Below are 21,407 nucleotides of genomic sequence, written 5' to 3'. Positions count from 1 at the left end.
CATTTTCAGAAGTGCAGCAAGTGGACGAAGCTGAAAATGTCGAAGACACGGAAGACTTACCTGGCGATGATGAAGATCAAGAATTTATTCCGCAAAAGAAGAAGTTTAACTCAGGAACAAGTAGTCAGACCAGGGTCAATCTGAGTTCATGTTTGCGTGCATGTGAGAGGCATGGTGTGTCAGACAGAGTAGCTGCACATTTGGCATCAAGTCTTCTGAGTGATATAGATAAAACACTACCTCAAAAGGAGAAATTTAACATTGTTATAGACAGAAACAAAGTCAGGCGACAGCGCTCACGAACGCGACAAACACTACAAGAACAACAATGTCCCCAGAACAAGAAAATTTTGTCGCTGTACTTTGATGGAAGGAAAGATTCTACTTTGGTGAAAGAGACATGCGAAGAGACGACTGGAAAAACGTACCAAGGAACTTGTCAAGAAGAGCACATTTCTCTCATTGAGGAACCTTGTTCATTCTACATTAAGCATGTTATGCCCAAAACAGCCAACACAGAAGGAGCAACTGCCGCTATTTGGAACTTTCTCTGCGAAGAAGGCATAGATTTGACGGAATTGTCGTGCATAGGATCCGACGGAGAGAGGAAGAACATGGGGAAGCGCACAGGCATCATCCGGCATTTAGAAGATTATATCCAGCATCCTCTCCAATGGATTGTGTGTCAATTGCATTCAAATGAACTGCCCATAAGACACATTTTTGAGAAAATTGACAGCAAGACATCTGGCCCGAAGGGATTTCATGGCGGCGTAGGAAAGAGCTTGTCTACCTGCGAAGACCGGCCCATCGTCCAGTTTGAAAAAATTGAAGCAGTTCTTCCTGATATTGACGTTGATGTTCTCAGCACAAAGACCAGGCTTACCTTTACAAAATGTGCGAGGCTGGAAACAGTGGAGTGTGTCCAAATGATCTTGCGATGTGTCTTCCTGGGCCCATTCACCATGCTCGATGGCTGACTCTTGTGGGGTGCATCCTTCGACCAGCGGCGTAGTGCCCACGTCAGGCTTGTAAGTCCACCTTACAAGTTGAAATTATTGAAGAAAACGTATTTCATTCCCGTATTTATCGCTTGAACACACATAGCAATATCAGACTTCAAGTAGGCTAGAACTTCTAACGAAACAATTGAGGACTTGTTTTGATTCGAGTTGTTTCTCTGTAAGACCTCTTGAGAGGACTTACGCGCGGGTGACTGGAAGAAATGATTTGAACTCGCCCATGGCGGGTGTGTTTGCTTACGTAGTATCTTCTCAACCAATCACAGGGTGCCCCGATTCTCACGCACTGTAAGACATTGGTAAGACGCATTACGAGTGGGTGCTAACTGGCGAGATCTCTGTCCCCGCTGCGTCTGTTTGCCACGGTCGGAAGAGAACCAAGAAAATCGACTCCATTCCTTGATCGACTCCCGTGTTGTTTCAACAATGCTTGACGGGAGGTGTAGCTAACAAAACGGGTGTAATTTTAAATGTGTAAACTAACTATTAAGTTCACAAAGAGATGGTTGAATGTTGGATATTACCTTCATTAGAAGCAGCGAAGTTAAAGATAAAAGAGGAATGTCTGGCAATCCTAGATCCGGCAGCGCCCGCAAAGTTAGGCACATGCATCCCAGTTGCCCGTAATGTTAAAAGCATATGCGTAATACTTAGCGTTATGATTTACAGATTTGTTTTACCTTTTCCTTTGACTAAGTTGCTTGATATGCTTTTCAAAATGTGCGCAAATATCGTAACCATGATAATGAGTAATATTCTCGAATGCATTTGCATTTGCAAATTGTATCCTATGCATTTCCCACAAATGGCTTTTTAGTGAAAGAAAAATAATAATAAGAATAAAAATATTACATGGCCTTTCCTGAAGAAGAGTTTGTGTCCTTAACTAAGCTGTATGCGAAATTTGTCAATTGCTACCAGTTGAAAGTTGAGCTACAGGTAATTTATTCTGAAGCCGAATATCAAGTAAAGAGTGTGTTTGAACTTGATGAGTACTTGCGTACTACCCATTTGAATGAAGCTGTTGAACAAGTGTACAAACTAACAGAATTCTTCATCACTGTTCCTGCCTCAAGCTCGTCGGTGGAAAAGTAGTTTTCTGCACTGAAGAGGATTCACACATTTCAACGCAGCACACAGACTCAGGCAAGGAAATCTGACTTGGGACTGATATCCATTGAAAAGGAGCTGCTAAAGAAATTGACCAGAAACTCCCGATTCTACGACGACGTACGTGATTGAGGTGTTCAGACTAAAGGATCGTCGGAGAATTTTCATTAAGTAATACATATGCTATTATTGTTAACATAGAATGTGTGCATTTTGTGTTTGAAATTGAGTATGCCCATGCATGACTTACATTCAAATAGCTTCAATTTAGTTAAAATATCTTTGGGTTTTCTTTATCCAATATTCCCGGTGGAGGCACAAGTGGTTCGGATCCCACTTTAAAAACTGTAGGTCCAGTCCTGATTAGCCTTACTGTGCATAAGGTGGACTTAAAGCGGCAACTCAAACAAAACTTTATCCAATATTCAGATCAGGTTTATCTAAGGAAGCCTTACACCTTTCATAGAATCACGCTACGCCACTGCCTTCGACTGTATGTAGCAATGTCAAATCCATCACCTGCTCTTAAGACATTGACAGAATTTGTAGTTAAAGTTTACGCTCCCATGTGGTTTTACATCAAATGCAATGGAACTATCAAGGACGCGTCAAAAAACCTGTGGCTAATATTACAGAAAATGGAGTACTTACCAAACGATTTAAAGACTTTTCTCTATGAACGTCTTCAAAATCATGATTTCTGGGGGCATCCAGAAAACATACTTGTTGGTATGTTGGCAGACAGTCGCCCAAATGTGCGTCAAAATGCGGCGAAGAAGATCCTGGAAGCAAGAAAAAGCCAAAGCCAACCAAACAACACCATTAGAAAATTTGCACCCCCAGTGATTAACTTTAATGCCAAAGATTACACAGATTTAGTGTACTGGGGAAAATAAGAAATAACATCGCCTCCAGTCAGTGGCGTCTCGTCCCTTGGGGCTTCCGGGGCTTAGCCCCTAAAGAAAAACGGACGTATTCACGTAATTATCAATCACCATAACGCATAACTATCACACAGTCTTTTAAAAGGCGATTTTAACCCACATAAATTCATCGTCTGTTGCAATGGATACGACAGCGCTCCTAGCGGCATTGATGTCAATTATCACTTTTCGGGGCACGTCACAAAGGAAGGCGTGGCCTACACCCACCTACACTACAGTGAAGGTCACATGCTAGCAGAGAGAGGAGGAGAGAGTGCAATGGATTTGAGTGCTGATTCGGGGCTAGTTCCGTTGTGTCGCGTTCGATCTCGCGTGTTGTTCTGTAGTGTTTTGGTGGCTTTCATTCGCTATGTTTGAGTGAGTTTGGCAGGGTTGATGTTCAAACACAAATTGATGAAGGACATAGGCTGTCAATTACAAGACACAATGAATTTGTCCGGAAAAATAGGCATATATTAAATAGAATTATCGATTGCTTAAAATTCTGTGGTCGACACGAACTTGCTCTACGAGGACATAATGAAAGAGAACAATCTTTAAACAGAGGCATCTTCCCAGATTTATTATCCCTTCATAGAAGAGGTAACTTCGTGTTCTTTATTGTAGTGAAGAGTTGAAAAACATAAACTCTATCAGTAGATTGCATTCATTTTTTATTTAAAATTATTTAGAGGGTACCTTTTCAAAAACAGTAAAAATGACAAACATAGTTTTAATAACTCCAGTGGCAACAGCTGAATCTGAACGATGTTTACATTGAAGCTTATTAAAACCTGCTTAAGAAATGCAATGGGACAAGACAGACCAAATGCCTTGGCACTTGCTTACAATAGAGATAGAATACATTTCAAACATAGAGGGCTTCAACGAAAAAGTAATAACAAAATTTGCTGATCAGAAAAACAGGCGTCAACGTTCGTAGAAAGGCATGTCTCACAACAATATCTGTTTCTTTTGTAATCATGTGAATTGTCATTATATTTTAAATTCTTTAAAAAAAGAAGTCCAGTTTTGTAGTTTAGAAGATAAATACCCATTTTTTTGTAATTCATGTAATTTGTCATTACATTTTAAATTCTTTCAAAAAAGTAAGTCCAGTTTTGTAGTCTAGAAGAAAAAATACCTATTTTTTGTAATTCATGTGAATTGTCATTATATTTTAAATTCTTTAAAAAATAAGCTCTGGTCAAATTTGAGGCCACGAGACGCCACTGCCTCCAGTAGCACACTTACTTACTAGTGAAGACTTAGACGAGATCGCAGCAGGAAGAGACAATTCCCTAGGAAAACTGCAGACTTTTTTTGATCTGCCGTGCCATAGCCAGGCAGTGGAACGGTGCGTCAAAGATGTAACTGCTGCATCAATTGCTGTATGTGGTTATGACTGCCGAGATGGTTATATTAGAGCTCGATTGGAGGACAGGAAAATATTACCAAAGCGGACTTTAAAACCTAAATAGGCCAGTCTATATGGGTGGGTGGGCGGGTGGCACTCGATTGCAGCCACCTCCTCGTGGTGAGTGCTGGATAGTCGATTAGTTGATAAACTAAGAGCTGCAGTTTACTTCCTTTCCTATTACCTTATCGTTTTTGGTAAATTTAAGTCGGTGGGGTCAAGTAATTAAAGCGGGTTATTGCCTACCCAACATCCGTAACATTTCTGTATATTGGCATTTTTTGACGAATTTTGGTGAACTAAGAAACCATTTTCCCTGATTCAAACACACTAAATCATTAATATTAAGCAACATACAAGCAATATATGTATTTTTTGCCATTAAATCACTCCAGAAACATCGAGAAACCATCAGGAAAAATTGCAAATTTTTGACATTTTTTCATAAAAATTTAAAATTTTGACTAAAAATCCCAGCCTGAAGATATTATCCAATGAAGTTGGAATGTATTATGGGTTATAAGGACCACCAACCACAAACTTGAAGCACTAGCTGCAGACCGATATAAAAAAAAAACGGTTTATCGATCCACCCTACTGTACAGTGCACATAAATGGAAATGGGAAAGGTTGAAGATAACAATGTGAGATGGAAAATGCCAAAATGTGTCTTTCGAGTAGTGAAAACATGAATTTTGGGGTGGGGGTGGGGTTCTAGCTTAATTGCATAGGGACCTGCTTTCATCTGCCACAAGAGGATAAGTACGTATTCTGAACGGATGTCAAGCACATTTGGACATAATTGAAATAAACTTGCACCTTATGTGAAACTTTATATCATACTCTTCAAGTTTTACTACAAAGTATGAGAAAGTCTTCTTCTTCTTCTTCTCTTCCATTCCCTTATGCCGTTAAGCGTCGGGTACCTCGTTCTGTCCATCTCATCCACTCCGTCCGGTCTCGACTCATTCTTCTCATTTCGTTCTTAGTTTTTCCATATTTTAATCCTATCTTTTCTATTCTATCTTCCCATGTATTTCTTGGCCTGCCTCTTCCTACTCTACCCTCAACCCTCATCTCCATCACTTGCTTGGCTTTCCTATCTTCATTCATTCTATTTACATGTCCATACCACTTCAGCTGGCGTTCCTCTACTACTTCAGTCATTGTCTTCTTTTGTTTTACCTCTTCTCTTATTCTTTCATTTCTTATTCTGTCTCTTCGAGTTTTCCCCACTGTTCTTCTAAGATATTTCATCTCTATTGCTTGAAATTTACTTAGATGTTTATCTTGGAGTGCTAAGCTTTCTGTGCCATAGCCCATGATGGGAACTACAATTGAGTTGTAGAGTTGCATTTTTGTTTTTATATTGATCTCTCTTTTTCCCACTAAAGTATTACTCATTTGATAATATGCTGATGCTGCCTTCTTTGTCCTATTCATTATCTCTTGATCAATTTTCCCACTGCTACTTATGATAGTTCCTAAGTATTCATATGTTTCTACTTTCTCTAGTTGTTTCCCTTCACATATTATATTCAGGGCTTCATTTTCCTTGTCCTCTTTAGTCACAAGCATTATCTTACTCTTTTCTATATTAATCTTCATGCCTTTCCTTTTAAGTTCTTCATACCATTCTTCCACTGCTTGCTGAAGTCTCTCAGGTGTATCTGATATCAGTACGATATCATCGGCATATAATAGTGCTTGGATATATACTGGCCTTAATCTCCACATACCTATCTTCGTTCTGTGTGTTCGTCGTTTGCATATTTTAGCAATTTCGTCTAAAAAGACGTTAAATAGGATTGGACTGAGGCTGTCTCCTTGTTTTATGCCTTTCTCAATGTCAAATTCACCTGAGTGTTCGCCATCTACTCTAATTGTTCCTACAGGATTATTATATACAATTTTTATTGCATTCAATAATCTTACTGGTACTTTCTTTGCCTCCAATGCTTCCCATACATATTGCCTAGGTACTGAATCAAAAGCAGCTTTTAGGTCTATAAAAGCTAGATATGTGTCCTTGTTCTTGGCAATTCTTTTTTCCATAATCGTTCTTATAGTATATATATGATCTTGTGTTTGCCTTTTAGGGCGGAATGCTGCCTGCTCCTCCTCCATATCTTCCTCCACCACTTTTCTGAGACGTCTTTCTAGTATCCTTGTGTACAATTTATAAGCGACTAATGAGAGGCATATTGCTCTGTAGTTATTACAGTCATAGCTACTGCCCTTCTTATGTAGTGGGATAATGATATTTTTCCTCCATTCATTTGGTATTTTGTTTTCCTTCCATATTCTTTGAAACATCTTGGTTAAATTCTTAACTACTTCCATACCTCCATATTTTATTAATTCTGGATTTATTCCATCTGATCCTGCTGCTTTTCCTGTCTTCATCAGTTCTATTGCTATTTGTATTTCATCTTCCTTTATTTCCCCTTCTATATCTGAGTCTTGTACCTCCATGTATGGTCCATATATCACCCCTACCTCCTCTGGGTTATTATTTTCTTTCTGGAATTTTTCACCATAGTGTTTCCGCCATACATCCAACACATCCTTTTTTTCTGTGATCAATTTATCTCCATCTTTAATGGTTCTTATTGTTTTCCATATTTTCCTCTCAAGTTCTTTACAACTTTCCAAAATTGCCTTGTATTCTTTTCTCTAGCTTTTTCTTCAACCATATTTCCAAATTTTTCCCAGGATGTTATTTTAGCTTCCTTCACTATTTCCTTGACTTCATTTCTTTTTTCAATGTATTTCCTTCTATGTTCTTCTGTCTGAGACATAATATATTTTTTCCATGCTTCCTTTTTGTTTTTTACTTTTTGTTTCACTTCTTCATTCCACCAAGACGTTTTCTTTTTTCTTGTATCTACTATTTTCTTTCCGCATACTTCTTCTGCAGATTTTATGAGTGCCTTTTTAATTCTCTTCCATATTTCTTCTATCTCTAGTTGCTCTACATCTGGTCCTTCTGTCAGTCTGGCTGTTACCTGTTCTTTATATTCTTCCTTCTTCTCTTTTTTCTGTAACTCATTTATCTTAATTGTTTGGTATTTTTTCATTCTGGGCTTTGGTGGTCTCGTGAAGCGTGTGTCCACTATTAGTAATCTATGATCTGTACCCAGTTCAGCACCTCTTATAACTTTAACATCCATTATGTTTCTCCTAATACTACTGGTATATATTATGTAGTCTATTATGCTTTTAGCATTTCTTCCTTCAGCCTGGAAGGTTATTTTATGTGCCTCCTTATGTGGGAAGAAGGAGTTTCCAAGAAGCAACTGATTTTCTACACAAAACTCCAGTAATCTCTTGCCATTCTCATTCAATGTCTTTTCTCCCCTGTAGCTTCCCATACTACCATGGGCTACCTTCTTATCTTTACCTGTTCTTGCATTTAAGTCTCCCACTATCATTACATACCGTCCCTCCATTACTTCTTTATCTACTGTCCTCTGGAGTTGTACATAAAATTCTTCCTTATCAAGCACAGAGGCATCTTCTGTTGGTGCATATACTTGGATATATGATATTTTATATTCTATATCAAATTTAACTACAATTATTCTTGAGTTAACTGGTTCCCAGCCACTGACCTTTGTTTCATATTCCTGACTTGTTACAATTCCTACCCCTTCTTTTGCTCTTCTGCCCTGTCCAACACCTGAATATCTCAAGGTATATCCCTCCTCAAGCCTTTGTATGCCATTTCCTTTCTTTCTTACTTCACTAATTCCCATTACGTCTATCTTACGTATCTTCATTTCCTGTACTAATTCAACTTCTTTTCCTAATATAGTTTTAATGTTCCACGTTCCCATTCTCGTTTTCCTTTTCCAGTCCGGTCGTTGTTGTGTTGATCTGTCCATTCCGAGGCTCCTGTTTTTTCTCTGAATCCGTTAATACCCTTGTGTGGGGGATTGGCCCAACGCAGGGTGGATTTATTTAGGGTTTACTCCCCTAGGGCAGTTGGCTCTACCATGCCTTTTGAGTCTGCCCCACCCTTGGTTTTCTGTCAGGGTATCCTTCCCTTAACCTTTGGAGATCCCTCCCCTCCCTGCAAGGCAGCAGGGGCAGTGCTTATTTAATGGTGGCACTTCCTCGCCATGTCACAGTGCTGTCAATGGGCTTTTCTGGGTTTTAATGAGGATGGTCCTGCCACAAACCAAGCCCCCAGACCCTGTTAGCACTGCCGCCTCGGTCCGGGACTGCTTATTTGGCATTGCCTTATTCGCAGCTAACCACCATATCTGATGGCCGTTCGCTATCCGCCACCTGCGACCCGCCCGGTTGCTGAGGCTCGCCCCCATAGGAGGCCGGGGTATCAGAAAGTCAAATGGGCAAAATCCATTCTCTAGTTATAGGAGAAATTAGTGAATGAGTGATATCTAAATATTATTGTTAATATAGCTAATGAGTGATATCTAAATATTATTGTTAATAGAGCTAAGATAGTTGAATTATTATGCAAACTAAATTTTCTATCCTTTTCTACAGAACAAATTTGTCTTCTCCATCGTCTGAGAAACACCCAAATGACCCCATAATTGATGTGAGCTCAGTAACTAACTCCCATGGCAGAGGTGAATCAGAAGTTGAACAGAATACTGAATCTCAGCAGCCCAGAATTAAGGAAGAGCAAATTGATGAAATTGAAGACCTTGTCACTTGTGAACAGGCATATTTGTGTTCAGGTTGTGAAGAAGTATTTACAAGTGAGCAGTTATTGATCAGACATCAACTTACAGAACACTCCGATGTTAGGTTACAGTGCTTTAATTGCTCCCAAGTTATAGTTGGTACAAGGGAAGATGTTGCTAAACATATTATTATGTGCAAGAAAAGAGCAGATATCGAACTTTCCACTTGTGATTCGATGACTGAATATAAATCTCAGTCAACAGAGGCAGGAAATACAGAGTTGGACGGAGAAGATGATATTCAGGTAGCCAGCATTGCAGAGTTTTCCATTGAAATAAGATCTTCCCGGTCAAGCACATTGGATGATGAAATCCTATTCTCAAATCTAGCTCAGAAGCTGACCGGTGTTGAAAGCAATGTGAGATGCAAAATAATTGATGCGGTGCGACAACATCTTCGTAGAAAAGTTTTGAGAGAATCAAGAAAGCCCTGTGAGGCATTTGTTTGTGATAAATGTGGGAAGAAATTTGATCTTCATAGAAGTCTGATGACTCATTTAAAATCACATGATGAATGCGTGTGTAGCATCTGTGGACTGATCCTGAAGAATAAACGTGCTTTAGAACGTCACGAGAAATATCATTCAGAAACCCCAAAGGAAATAATAAAATATCCTTGTGAGAAGTGTGATAAAGTGTTTATTAAAAAGTCTGCCTTCGAGAAACATCTTGTCAGACATAGTTTAGGACATTTGTACATGTGTGATAGATGTGGCATGCAATATGACAGGTATCAGAGTTTTCAAGTACACAGAAGGATCGGCAAATGCAAGGAAAGGGTGCATGTATGTGATGTGTGTAATAAAGGTTATAAAAACTCCTCCGCATTAAGGGTACACAAGGAGTCTCATCTGGATGTGGAAAGCAGGAAGAAATACACTTGCGAACAGTGCGGAAAGTGTTTTCTGCGGAAGAGCATGGCAAGGGACCATGCAAGACTCCATACTGGTGAGAAACCATTTGTCTGCAGCATGTGCAATAAAAGCTTCCATGCTCTGAGGAATCTTCGGCAACATGTTGAAATTCACTCAAGCTTGCGTCCATTTCAGTGCAACTTGTGCGGTGTGAGTTTCAAGCGGCAAGGTAACCTGGCAAGTCACTGGAAAAGGCATGGATCTGCGCCAATCATTTGCGAGATTTGTGGCAAAACGTTTCACAATCCTTCCTCATTCAAACATCACATGCAGAATACTCATGAAGTGATATGTGATAAAGATGCTAGTTCTCCACAGGTGAAAATTGAAGAGGAAGAGAAATATACCTGTGACTTTTGTGGACAAAACACTATGAGTAAACAAGATATGGAGTTTCATTTGACATCTCATGCAGGCATGAAATCTTACTTGTGCCATTATTGTGGAAGAGGTTTTAATTCAAAGGTAAGTCGCAATTCCCACCATCGCTTGCATACAGGTGATAAAACATTCTCGTGCAGTGAGTGTGGAAAGTGGTTCACAACCAAAGGTTCACTTAAGGTCCATTCAATCATCCATTCGGGAGAACGTCCTTTTCCGTGTGAATATTGTAAGAAGCGTTTCCGAAGACGAGATCAACTCGAAGCTCACGTTCGTACCCACACAGGACAAAAGCCCTTCGTCTGTGATGTGTGCAACAGAGGCTTCGCTCAGAAAACGGACTGTGTGAAGCATAAAATGAGACACACAAAGCAAAAGCCCTTTGCTTGTCAATTCTGTGCGAAAACATTCTTCGAAGCAAGGCTTCTGGATAATCACACAAGAATTCAGCATTCTGATAGAATTTTGTAAATAAATTTTCCAGTAATATTTATGAATTGGTCACAATTAATTGACCATATTTAAGTAGTTCTACAAAGTCACTACAAAAATAATATTTTGTTGGTGTTATCATTGGTAAGTATTTGTAAAATAATTGTTTTCGTGTTGCAATACTCTGCTATGAAAATTGCTCTGTTATAGATTGGGTACACACAAAGGACACAGTGCACAACTGTATATAAATCAAATAGATTTCAACTGAATATATGAATTCCCATAATGCATTATGGATATTATTGATTCTTTGATGCCTTAAATACTTTAAAGTAACATTAAATGTTATATCATACTTTTGAAGAATGTATAAAGTTAAATCCTGATTTTTATGTTTCCGGAATTGACTTCTTCTTCTTTTTTTTTTGTACATTCAGCCTTCATGGTCCCAAAAGATCAACATGTTATGCATATGAAGTATCAATGTATGACATTATCCAGTACTGATAACTGGTATTTTTTCAACCTGTTACAAACAAATCCTAACCTTAACACCTTTGGGTAGAAGAGGATCAGAGTAAATAAGTAACAAACAAACAAATCCTAACAAATCCCCCTTAAGTAGTGCATGACTCCAATGGAGTTTGCATTATGTTCAAAAGCCTGCATATTAGAAATCAATGACATTCTAGAACCAGGAGAAAATAACCATTGTTAGTAGTATGGTGGGTATTGTTCAAAGAAGACCTTTCGCCAAAAATTCATGTTAATTTTTGTGTAGTTCTGGGAATTTGTTGATCATGATAAGAAGCTAAAAAATCAACCTATTGCCATTTTTTTGATCCACCTACTATGACCACTATCTTGGAAAAATTGCCACCATAACCAGTAAATTTTAATGTTTTTAAAAAGTTTGAAACAACACCAAAAGTGTGTGAAATTTTGAAAAAAAAAATGTTTAATTTTATTGATAACTGTTACTGTTTAGCCAAAAATCATTATCAAAGTTTTAATTTTTGTGGAAATTTTCTACCAGAGCCAAAAAACGTATTTTCAGTGTGTGTAATCAGGGACGACCAATTCTTCGTGACTTCGATGTGTGTATCAAAGAATGCCGCATATCGCATTTTCAATGATATCCAGCGGCGTGCATTCAGGATACGCAAGGTACTCACTGCGTACCCACAACACAGTAAGAAAAAATAAACATTTTTTCGTCTTCCCCGAACATGAAAATTCAACAATTATCGCTCCGAAAGCAGTTCCACTGCAAGAAATTCCGATTTCCACACGAACACGCTGCTGCCTTCCTGAAGGCAGTCCCGAATGATCCCGATTGTGACCGACACCCACCCGATCCGCGTTCCTGCCGATTTCCGCAGAAAGACGCTGTTTCTTCTGCTTGGTACCCTAGAAATTCGGAAGGTAACCCCATTGGCTCATATCAGCCCGACCACGTGTTTGGGTCTGCCCGCGCTTACCCTCTCTCCCACTTCTTTCCAGGTTCTAAGCATCATGGGTACCCAAGATTTTGACAGCGTATGCAGTGTTGACAGTAGTCAACATATTTTTTTCTGGAATGCTTAGCTTACTAGCATTTAGCAGCCACGCGTAGATAGATCACTGTTGGGTTGCAATAAAAATACATTATAAAAAGTGATACAGGAATCAGACAGGAGGGCAAGAATATGTAGTGGTGGAAGATCATATTTAATATACGCGTAAACTATCACATATAAAATATTTATGTGAGGTTAAAGTTACACTAGCAAGTTTTTTTTTCGTATAGGGAGGTGAGGACCAGAATGGACTGTCACTGTGTCGAGGGGAAAATATGTGAACAATTTGCAAGTTTCGCATAATTCTCAGAGTATGAGAGTATCTGTTTATCTCCTTTCGGGATCAACATTTCCTTTGAGTTCCATAGCATGGGTGTTGATTGTTGACCCAACGATATGAATGAATGATAAAAGAAAAACATAATAAAACACAATGCTTACAATGGGATTAGAATGAGCCCCCCCTCTTCCGCCAGACATTGCAAAGTGATGTACGGTAGTTTAGCTTTTGAAGTGTTCTGGGATGTGTGCTGACGTATTTTCTACTTGTCCTTAATTATCTCCCTTCTACAAAATACTTTGTCGACTGGCAACTCCGATTCATTCGTCCACAAGAACGCGTGGTTTTCGGGCATAGCGGACCGGACACAACGTACTGTGGGAGGTTGACTTTTGCTTTCTTCTGTCGTGTGAAATTTGCAGCGAGTGTTTCGTTCATATTATTTACATTACAGGATCTCTATTGTTTGTCGGTGCTGTGAAGTGATAAAATAGGGGGACCGGGAGTTATTGATGACATACTGGAGAAGGGATTTTCGGAATTTACGAAAAAAGTGTAAACAATCCGAAATGGAAGGTCTGTTCCTGATTTGGAAAAATTGTTTCAGGCAGGAGTTGTGAAGGATGGTAAGTAGTATATTAGTCATTTTGATTTTTGAGAAGAAGAAAAAATATCTCTACAGAGTGATTGACTGAGTAGAAAAACAGTGAAACTTTATTGTTGGCCTTATTCGTTGGTTTCCTCTGCGAAAGATGTTGTGAAATAGTACAGGATACTGAGATTTATCAAATTTATTACATGAAATTTGAAAGGACGGAAAATGATTGAGCCATTTCCTTCCCGCTCAATGTTCATCGCACTGCATGAAGGAAATAATCAAAGTTGAATTGTTGGACTCTACGTAGCTACTATCAGAATATATTTGCGAATATAAAATATCATACATATATTTTACCTCGTTACATTTGGATATTGATACAAGGATGAGAAATTTCCCATTATAAAATTGTAGAAAAAAGTTATTTTCTGAATAACATGATGGCCAGGGAGGGGGGGGGTTTCTGGCCCCCATAATTCATTTCGGTTGGCCACTTGTTGCGTACCCTAGTTTAAATGTCACCGCACGCCACTGATGATATCGATATGTACAATATGGTGGCAAGTGCACATGATAAGACTACTACTACTACTACTTTTTTTTTTTCCATTTGAGACCACTTGTAACTTGCAGGAGAATGGATATACCTTCTGAGAACAGATTTGAGGCATCTTTTGAAATAGCAAACACTTCTTGTGAAAGAGAAAGTATACTAAGTGATCTTTCTGTGAGTTTCATAAACATAAGCAAAAATCCACTAAAATCATGTCTGTGAGAGATGCAATATTTATGCTCACTTTTTCGACATATCCTATGAAAGCACACTCTACTTGCTCTTAAAACATTTAAAGGGAATTAGTTTTTTGTAATTTTTGTCTCTTACGTGGAAAATATCATTTCAGCACATCACATTAAAATCATAAGTTTTCAGCTTTCGAGTTCTTACTGAATTTCTTACAAAATACAGGACTGTAGATGCTTATTGATATTTCTATACAATCTGACATATTTTGCAAGTCAAATTAACCACTCACTTGCTCTCCACCTTTATTAAAATTCCTTTACAAAATAAACGTCACTGTGTTTTTATATTAGTTTACCATCATTCCCGACATGCAAGCCTTCACAATAGTATATTTTATGAATAAACATCGACGTAATGTGAAACAATGATGATTTTACTACACTTGAAAAGGCTCATGGTATTTGAAAAATATACAAAAACAACTTAATTTTTTATAATAAACGAGCTTATTGAACGAAACTTACCTTGAATTTAGCCAGTTTTCACTACTACATCCATCATGAAATCTTCCTTATAATCGATAATAATCAATTCTTCAGTTACACACTTCGAACACACACCTGCAATCACAGACCTCCAGATACCAGACTGGAAACGTGTGTCAACTTGAAACCAAAAATGTCAAAGCCGGGGGCTATTGCAATTGTGGCATACCTTCATATTTCCAACAACTATTTTGAAGATTGTGTCATTGCACCACAAAAGATTGCAATTTTTAAGTTTACTAAGGAGGATATAACTCTACATATCCACTCCACAAGTGAGAACAAATAATTTCTTCATAAATATGAAAACAATAACAAGCTATAATGCACAGGTCCACCATATTTCTATCCCCCTGGCTATGTGCGAGCAAAGATGCACGGCTTCAAACAAAAGGGCATTGTTTCCAGTCTGTATATAGAGATCTGTGGCTGCAATGCACTCTGAATGAAGTTGTGAGTCCCGTAAGAATTGGTCGTCCCTGGTGTAATATAGTTTTCACATTATAAATTGCTTACTTTTTACTGTAGTGAAACTTAACTTTATTGTTCTGTTAACTCTTGGAATCAATTTTAATGTTGTAAGGCTACATATTTGGACAAAGAATGTAAAATATGTACTCGTAAATAATCAGCATATTTATTGGCCAACAAAATATTTCTCTAAATATACAGTTATATTTAAGTGCATTTAAACGAAGAAATATTATAATTGTTTCTGTTATTAAAATTTTTAGATTATTTACAGCTCTGTCCTCTAGTTACTTCATCATCACTGTCTTGACTGGGTTTCTGTTGATTGAGATAGTAGTTAGAACTGGCATGGTCTGCACGTTGTAGTTTTATAGCTTTTTTCTTTCTTTGTTTGTTATTCTGCAGTGACATTTGATTAGCATTAGTATGGCTTGTGTTGGTAACTGGCCATCACATTTGACAGAAACAAGTTTCCCACCATCTTGAACTGTCAAGGAAGAGGCCACACACACCAATCCGATGTCCCTATCCATGATGTGGGTGAGGTGGAAAAATCATCTAGGTCATGCTAGCAAGATAGCCGCGGTGGCTCAGTCGGTAACGCGTCTGACTACCATGCTAAAGGTCCCGGGTTCGATCCCCGGCCGGTTCAAATCCGGGAACTTTTCTAACGATGGAAGCGGCCCCGGCGCCCACCCAGCGTCGAATAACATGGGTACCTGGGGGAAACCCTGGGGGGTAAAGGCGGTCAGGGGCGTGATGCTGATCACATCACCCCCACTCACAACCGGATCAAGAAAGTGTGGGGCGTTACCCCCACACCCCCTATACGCCTTCATGGCGTGGTGCTATGCACAGGGGAGCACTTTACCTTTTTAGCAAGATAGCCACCATTTTCAAATCAACCTCATTTTCTGAAATGGAAAAGTGGTAGCGTGAAATCAAAATGGGCTAGAAACATGATGGTGTAATGAATTAGAAAAGTGGTAGCGTGACCTCAAAATGTAATGAGAAACATGATAGTGTGTTCAGTTTCATTGTAATATCACATTTGTAAGAAATTTATGCTTGTGGGCCTCCCCAATGGCGCAGTGGTAGCGTTGTCGCCTTGTAATCAAGGGGTCCCGGGTTCGATACCCGGTGGAGGCACATAGTGGTTTGGACCCCACTTTAAAAACTGTAGGTCCAGTCCCGATTAGCCTTACTGTGCATAAAGTGGACTTAAACCACCAAGTCAATCAATTTATGCTTGTAAACCCATAAAAAATGCTTGATGTAGTGTGGAATGCACACTATGTGAAGTTTCCTTGAACATGCTCCACATGATATAAGTTTCAAATTAGATATTCAAGTGTCATCAAATGATTTACCATATTGTAAATGCTGTCCTTCGTTTGGTGTGGTTTGGCTTCTGGTGTTTTCTCTTCAGATCTATTCAGGTGTGAAATAGTATCCAATGAGTTTTGAATTTAAATCTTTTCTTTCTCTTCATGGTATCTTCTTCGTTATTATCATGATACATCAAATGGGACTTGGTTTATAACTTTTGCTCTGCTCCTGTTTTGTGTTTCTACATTTCCAGGCCACCAAAGGTGGTGTTAAAAATTGCTTCTAGTGACTTTTGTGAACTACACATAACCTTACCTGCTTCAACCTGAATATTTGGAAAAGTATTGCTGGTACTTTAGTGTTGCTATTTTATAGAGTTTCCTCCACTCTTTTGGTCCCCTTATTGGTCTCATTTTGAAACAAAGATGAAAATTGGTTTCTTCTACATTTAACATTTTCGCTTAGGATTATCCAGTAAGTTCTCACACCTACGGGAAACAAGATATTGCTCACATGATTAAATCAACTTCTTATATCAGTATCACTAGAAATTATATGAGCTTTAGATACAGAAACTTCGTTAAAGATATTTGTAACATTCATTCTCTTGATAGCTGTTTCTCAAAGGCATCTTCATGTTATCATGTTTAACTTTATATTCTGCTGTACAGTGTTTAACAAATCACCTTTCTTCCTAGGAAATCATCTATAAGCCAGTGGTGTGTTATCTGTTCCTCTTCTTCATGGACAAGATTTTTTTAGGTTTCATTCTTCTGCTTGTCCAATGTAGGTCCTCTTCTTAGTCAATAAGTTTCACACGGAACTGGATTTCTAGTAGGAATGCCCTAGTTAGCGCTGAACTAACTTTCTAGGTAGCAATCATGGCTGCCTGGCTGACTGCTTTGGAGGAATAGAACATGTTCTAATTGCTACTTGCTTTCCTCGACTGGATTCTGTGGAACAGCCAATCAGAGCAAAGTTTCGCCATGTGAAGATAATCTGTGAGTGTGCAAAGGAGCGCTTTTGTCTGTGGTTTCCGAGTGTTACTCCAGCAATGTATAACGTGTACAGCATGAAAGGTGTGTTGAGTTACACCATCTATGCTGAGTGAACGGTGTTTACATTTGAAACAACTAAAATATTCTTCCATACGTGTACAGTAAATGTTGTAAAGTATGTATTTAAGCAGCGCCATTGTTTTGTACCTAAAACTTTTTATACGAAACTTTATTCTTCTCGGTTGAATAGTTATCGGCTTTTAAAAATGTGAAGTGATACATTGTTTACATCTCACACGGCCGCCATTACAACTTCCCTCGTATGGGAACAAAAGTATATTGACAAGTACGCTGATAAGTATTGTGTGAGGCGAAAACTAGCAAATTGGTAGCCAGTCCAGCGCCAAGTAGGGCTCTGTACGAAAGGTACAAAGTACAGACTTGAAGTATGGTGTTGTGCGGAAGTGACGTCACCTAGTACAGTTCGAAAGCGCCAAGAACAGATGCACGCAAGTGCACAGCTCGCAGTGCAGATAGTTGGTGACTAGGTCACGTGGTTTCCGCACTTGTTTAAAATCACGGAGGTAGAAAGCCAGCGACACAATACGTTATGGGGCAGCAAGTTATTGGTTATAGTTCTTCTGATGTGTGGAAATTTATGTCTACGAACATTTGAAAATGCTATGTGATTTCTATGGTGAAAAATAAGTGTTTTAGAACGCGGGGAAAACAACGAGTACTCAGTTTTATCTAGTGATCGTATTTGGCGCTACAGTCGATTCAAAAGACGTGTACTTCCAGTCCACGACTTTAAAACCGCACTCCAAGACCATACTCGGAGGATGCTCGCTTCAAGTATGGTCTTGCACTTTTCGGACATGGCCTACCTACCTACCTACTGGAATTCCAGTTCCGTGTGATGCGGGCTTTACTGTCAACAGTCAACAATGGCCGAATACAATAGGCAACCAAAAACACTGACACGACTCTCCAAAGTGAACAATGCAACCAATACACGCGAACAAAAAATCATTACAAAAATCACAGCTGTTCTCTGAACTGTCAGTCATGCGAGACCAGGCCGAATTCCACCTAAGGAATTTTACTTTGAATAAAGCCATATGAAAAAACCCTCGCAAAAGTGAGGGTTAGGTCTGTAAGGGTCTTACAGCACTGATTATTCAACTATCATGTTCAGACATCATTTCTGAGGTTAAGATATTAAACTTGCAATTTAATGTAGGAGTGTGCGGGATCCCGAAAAGTCGAGACCGGGATCGGGAAAAAAAAATTCCCATCCCAATCCCGAGTTCGGGTAATGACTTCCCAACTTTTCGGGATCCCGAGCAGTCTGGAAATAGACAGTGTTAAAAATGTAAACATAAACATTGGTCAGGTCTTGCCCGGTCCCCCTGGAACTTCCGGTTTAGGCCAGTTCCCGTTCTTGCCAGTGCAGATTCACCCGGCATACGAAGTAAGAAATGAGCACTTGTTTTCATCAGTTGTGCGACGATAGTCAATAAATGTATTTGTTAAAGTTCTACTATGCAGGACTGGACGTCTAGAATCCGTCGGATGATCAACTGCAGAGCAGATTATTAAAATATGACGTGTCTTTGTGGCTGCCAGTTGTATAGCATACTACATGTCTCATGTACACGCACGCGAACTCAAAACGAACGAAAGTTTAGATATATTCAATTATTTTGTAAATGGAAAAAGTGAGGGGAAGATAATTCTATAAATCTAGTGATATTATTATACACTAGACTCTCGCTAATCCGGCCATTCCTTGCACATATGGGTGCCGGATTCGCGGAAGTGCCGGATTATTGAGAGGGTCGGAAATTACGTACTACTATGTAGTTTAAACACATAGGGACTATACAGGCTGTACTTTACGTGTTTCCTTTTAGAAGCCATAGTATGTACTGAACTTTACTGTAAGAAAGTCACAATTTCAAATACTGTACGTACGTATAGCATTGTTTAACATTTTTAACTAACAACATTGTTGAACACGATAAATCATTGGTATGTGCGTCATTTCTGCTTGAGTGACTACAGGCCAGATGTGGGCCGGACTACTGAGAGGGCGGACTATTGAGGGCTGGATTAGCGAGAGTCTAGTGTATTATAAAGTATGCTTAAGTGAATCTTTGCCAACAAATCTGCAGAAGTAATGAAATGACACATAACAAATGCTAGTAAATATATGTGTTTTCAACGTCGCCTTTCCACCTGAGATATTTAGAGAAAATCTATGATATGGCATGCCACTTTCACGAATTTACTTCAAACAACAAGCAAGTTTTCAGACTGAAGCAACAAGCGGTATCGGGATTTCGTACAGAAGCATTCGATCTAAAGCAAACCATTCACCAGTCACGCTTGCGCAAATAACAGGCTGGAGCAACACAATGCACGGTATTGATAAAACGGTCCATTCCGAGCGACAAGCGACACCTGCAATTTGTCGTGTCTCTTTAATTCAGAAGGTGTTGTTTATTTTTGAATGTTGGTTTCCAAGAGACACGCATCGCTGCAGTCTGAAAGCTTCCTTTCGAACCAATGCACGTGTCGCTTGAACTGGACTGTTGTTTTTTCAGTACCATGCATCGTGTTGCCTCGGTCTGTTGTACTCGTATGCATGGTGAATAGTTTCCTTTAGAGTAAAGGGGCTGTTGCTTGTCGCTTCGGTGTGTAATCTACGTGCCACTTAAAAGTGAATCCTCAGTTATCAATTAAATTTTTCGAACCGATTTTTATTGGCGTGTATTATGCCGCCTGAGCCTTGATCTCCCATGAGCGGTAAATGCTTATTTATAGACTAAATTGGCCTGTGTCGCTTGTCACTTCGGTACGAACCACTGTTGTCGTGTGTCGCTTCGGTTTGAATCCTCACTAAGAGGCGTGCTTTTCACCACAACACAATACGCAGATAAACGATGAATCAATATGTTTGTAAAAAAATGCAAGTCGTACAAATCCTTTCCGGGTACCAATCCTTTCTTCCTTCTGCTTGTATCAACAGGTTTCGTCTCTCTACGTCCTTCGGAAACTTACGAAGTGATACTTGAGTCAATAAATTTGTTCCCGATCGAACTGTACAATCATATGGTACACAGCTGACAGCCTATTTCCTTGTAAAAGAATCTCCACTTTGCCTTTTCATATTAACGTCCATAGCATCGTAAGCATAACCGGATGTTATAGGGGGACCAGACGAATGCGCATGCTCCGCAGTAGCTCCGCCTTTAACACCGTCTACACCGAATGATCATTTTAAAAAGTCGTTAATTCTCGACGTTTTCTGCATTGTAAGTGTGTCGAAATCATCGGAAATAGTTAGTTTGTATTCCAGAAATGCAAAAACTATCACTTAAGGTGAAAAGGACGTGTAAAATTCAAGATTTCCAGAGGTTCGGGAAATTTCGAACAATTTCCGTCTCAAAAATTTCCCGACGTTGTCGGGAATTTGCGAATTTTTCCCGTCCCAAATGTCGGGATTTAAAAAAATATTCCCATCCCGACCCCCAAAATGATGTCCCGCACACCCCTAATTTAATGTAATAGCAGCACGTTCTGTATCAAATAGGCTATCAAAAACGTGGGGACGGAACAGGGGTGCTGCCACCTACAATAGCCAGCTTTGACCAGGCCCATTGTCCCCAATTTCGTGTGTTAGAATTTCTCATTAATGCCAAGTAAAATGTTCGAGTTCGCGATACTCGATCCCTCGAACGCAGGTACGCGTTCGTGTGACTCCCTTTTCGCATATGTACTGAACTCCGCTCCTCCCCGTTTCTAATCTGTGGCTCCGCCCTTGGACTTGTGGCGGTCAAGAAAGTTTAAACCTGACATTCCTAACTAATCACGAATGATTTTGCCCATGACGTGAAAACACGAAAGGCGGAGCTTGACCAAGAAAGGAGTTTGAGAACCGTGCGATCAGTTATACA

General features: G+C 39.3%; 1 protein-coding gene across 7 annotated transcripts in view; it reads left to right on the top strand.

Moving 5' to 3' along the window:
- LOC145985062 (uncharacterized) overlaps window positions 1–11,200 on the top strand; it is a 56,843-nt gene extending 45,643 nt beyond the window's left edge. For all 7 annotated transcript variants that reach the window (XM_083118617.1, XM_083118611.1, XM_083118614.1 and 4 more), the window contains exon 4: window positions 8,988–11,200. In XM_083118617.1, the coding sequence (XP_082974743.1) occupies window positions 8,988–10,956 (1,969 nt within the window). In that variant the 3' untranslated portion in view covers window positions 10,957–11,200. The remainder of the gene's footprint in view (window positions 1–8,987) is intronic.
- The last annotated feature ends 10,207 nt before the right edge of the window (window positions 11,201–21,407 follow it).

The sequence above is a fragment of the Lepisma saccharinum genome, chromosome 3 (assembly GCF_977018435.1).
Source record: "Lepisma saccharinum chromosome 3, izLepSacc3.1, whole genome shotgun sequence".
NCBI classification, from domain to species: domain Eukaryota; kingdom Metazoa; phylum Arthropoda; class Insecta; order Zygentoma; family Lepismatidae; genus Lepisma; species Lepisma saccharinum.
Note: the sequence above shows the minus strand (reverse complement) of the source record. Positions and strands in the feature narration are given on the sequence as shown.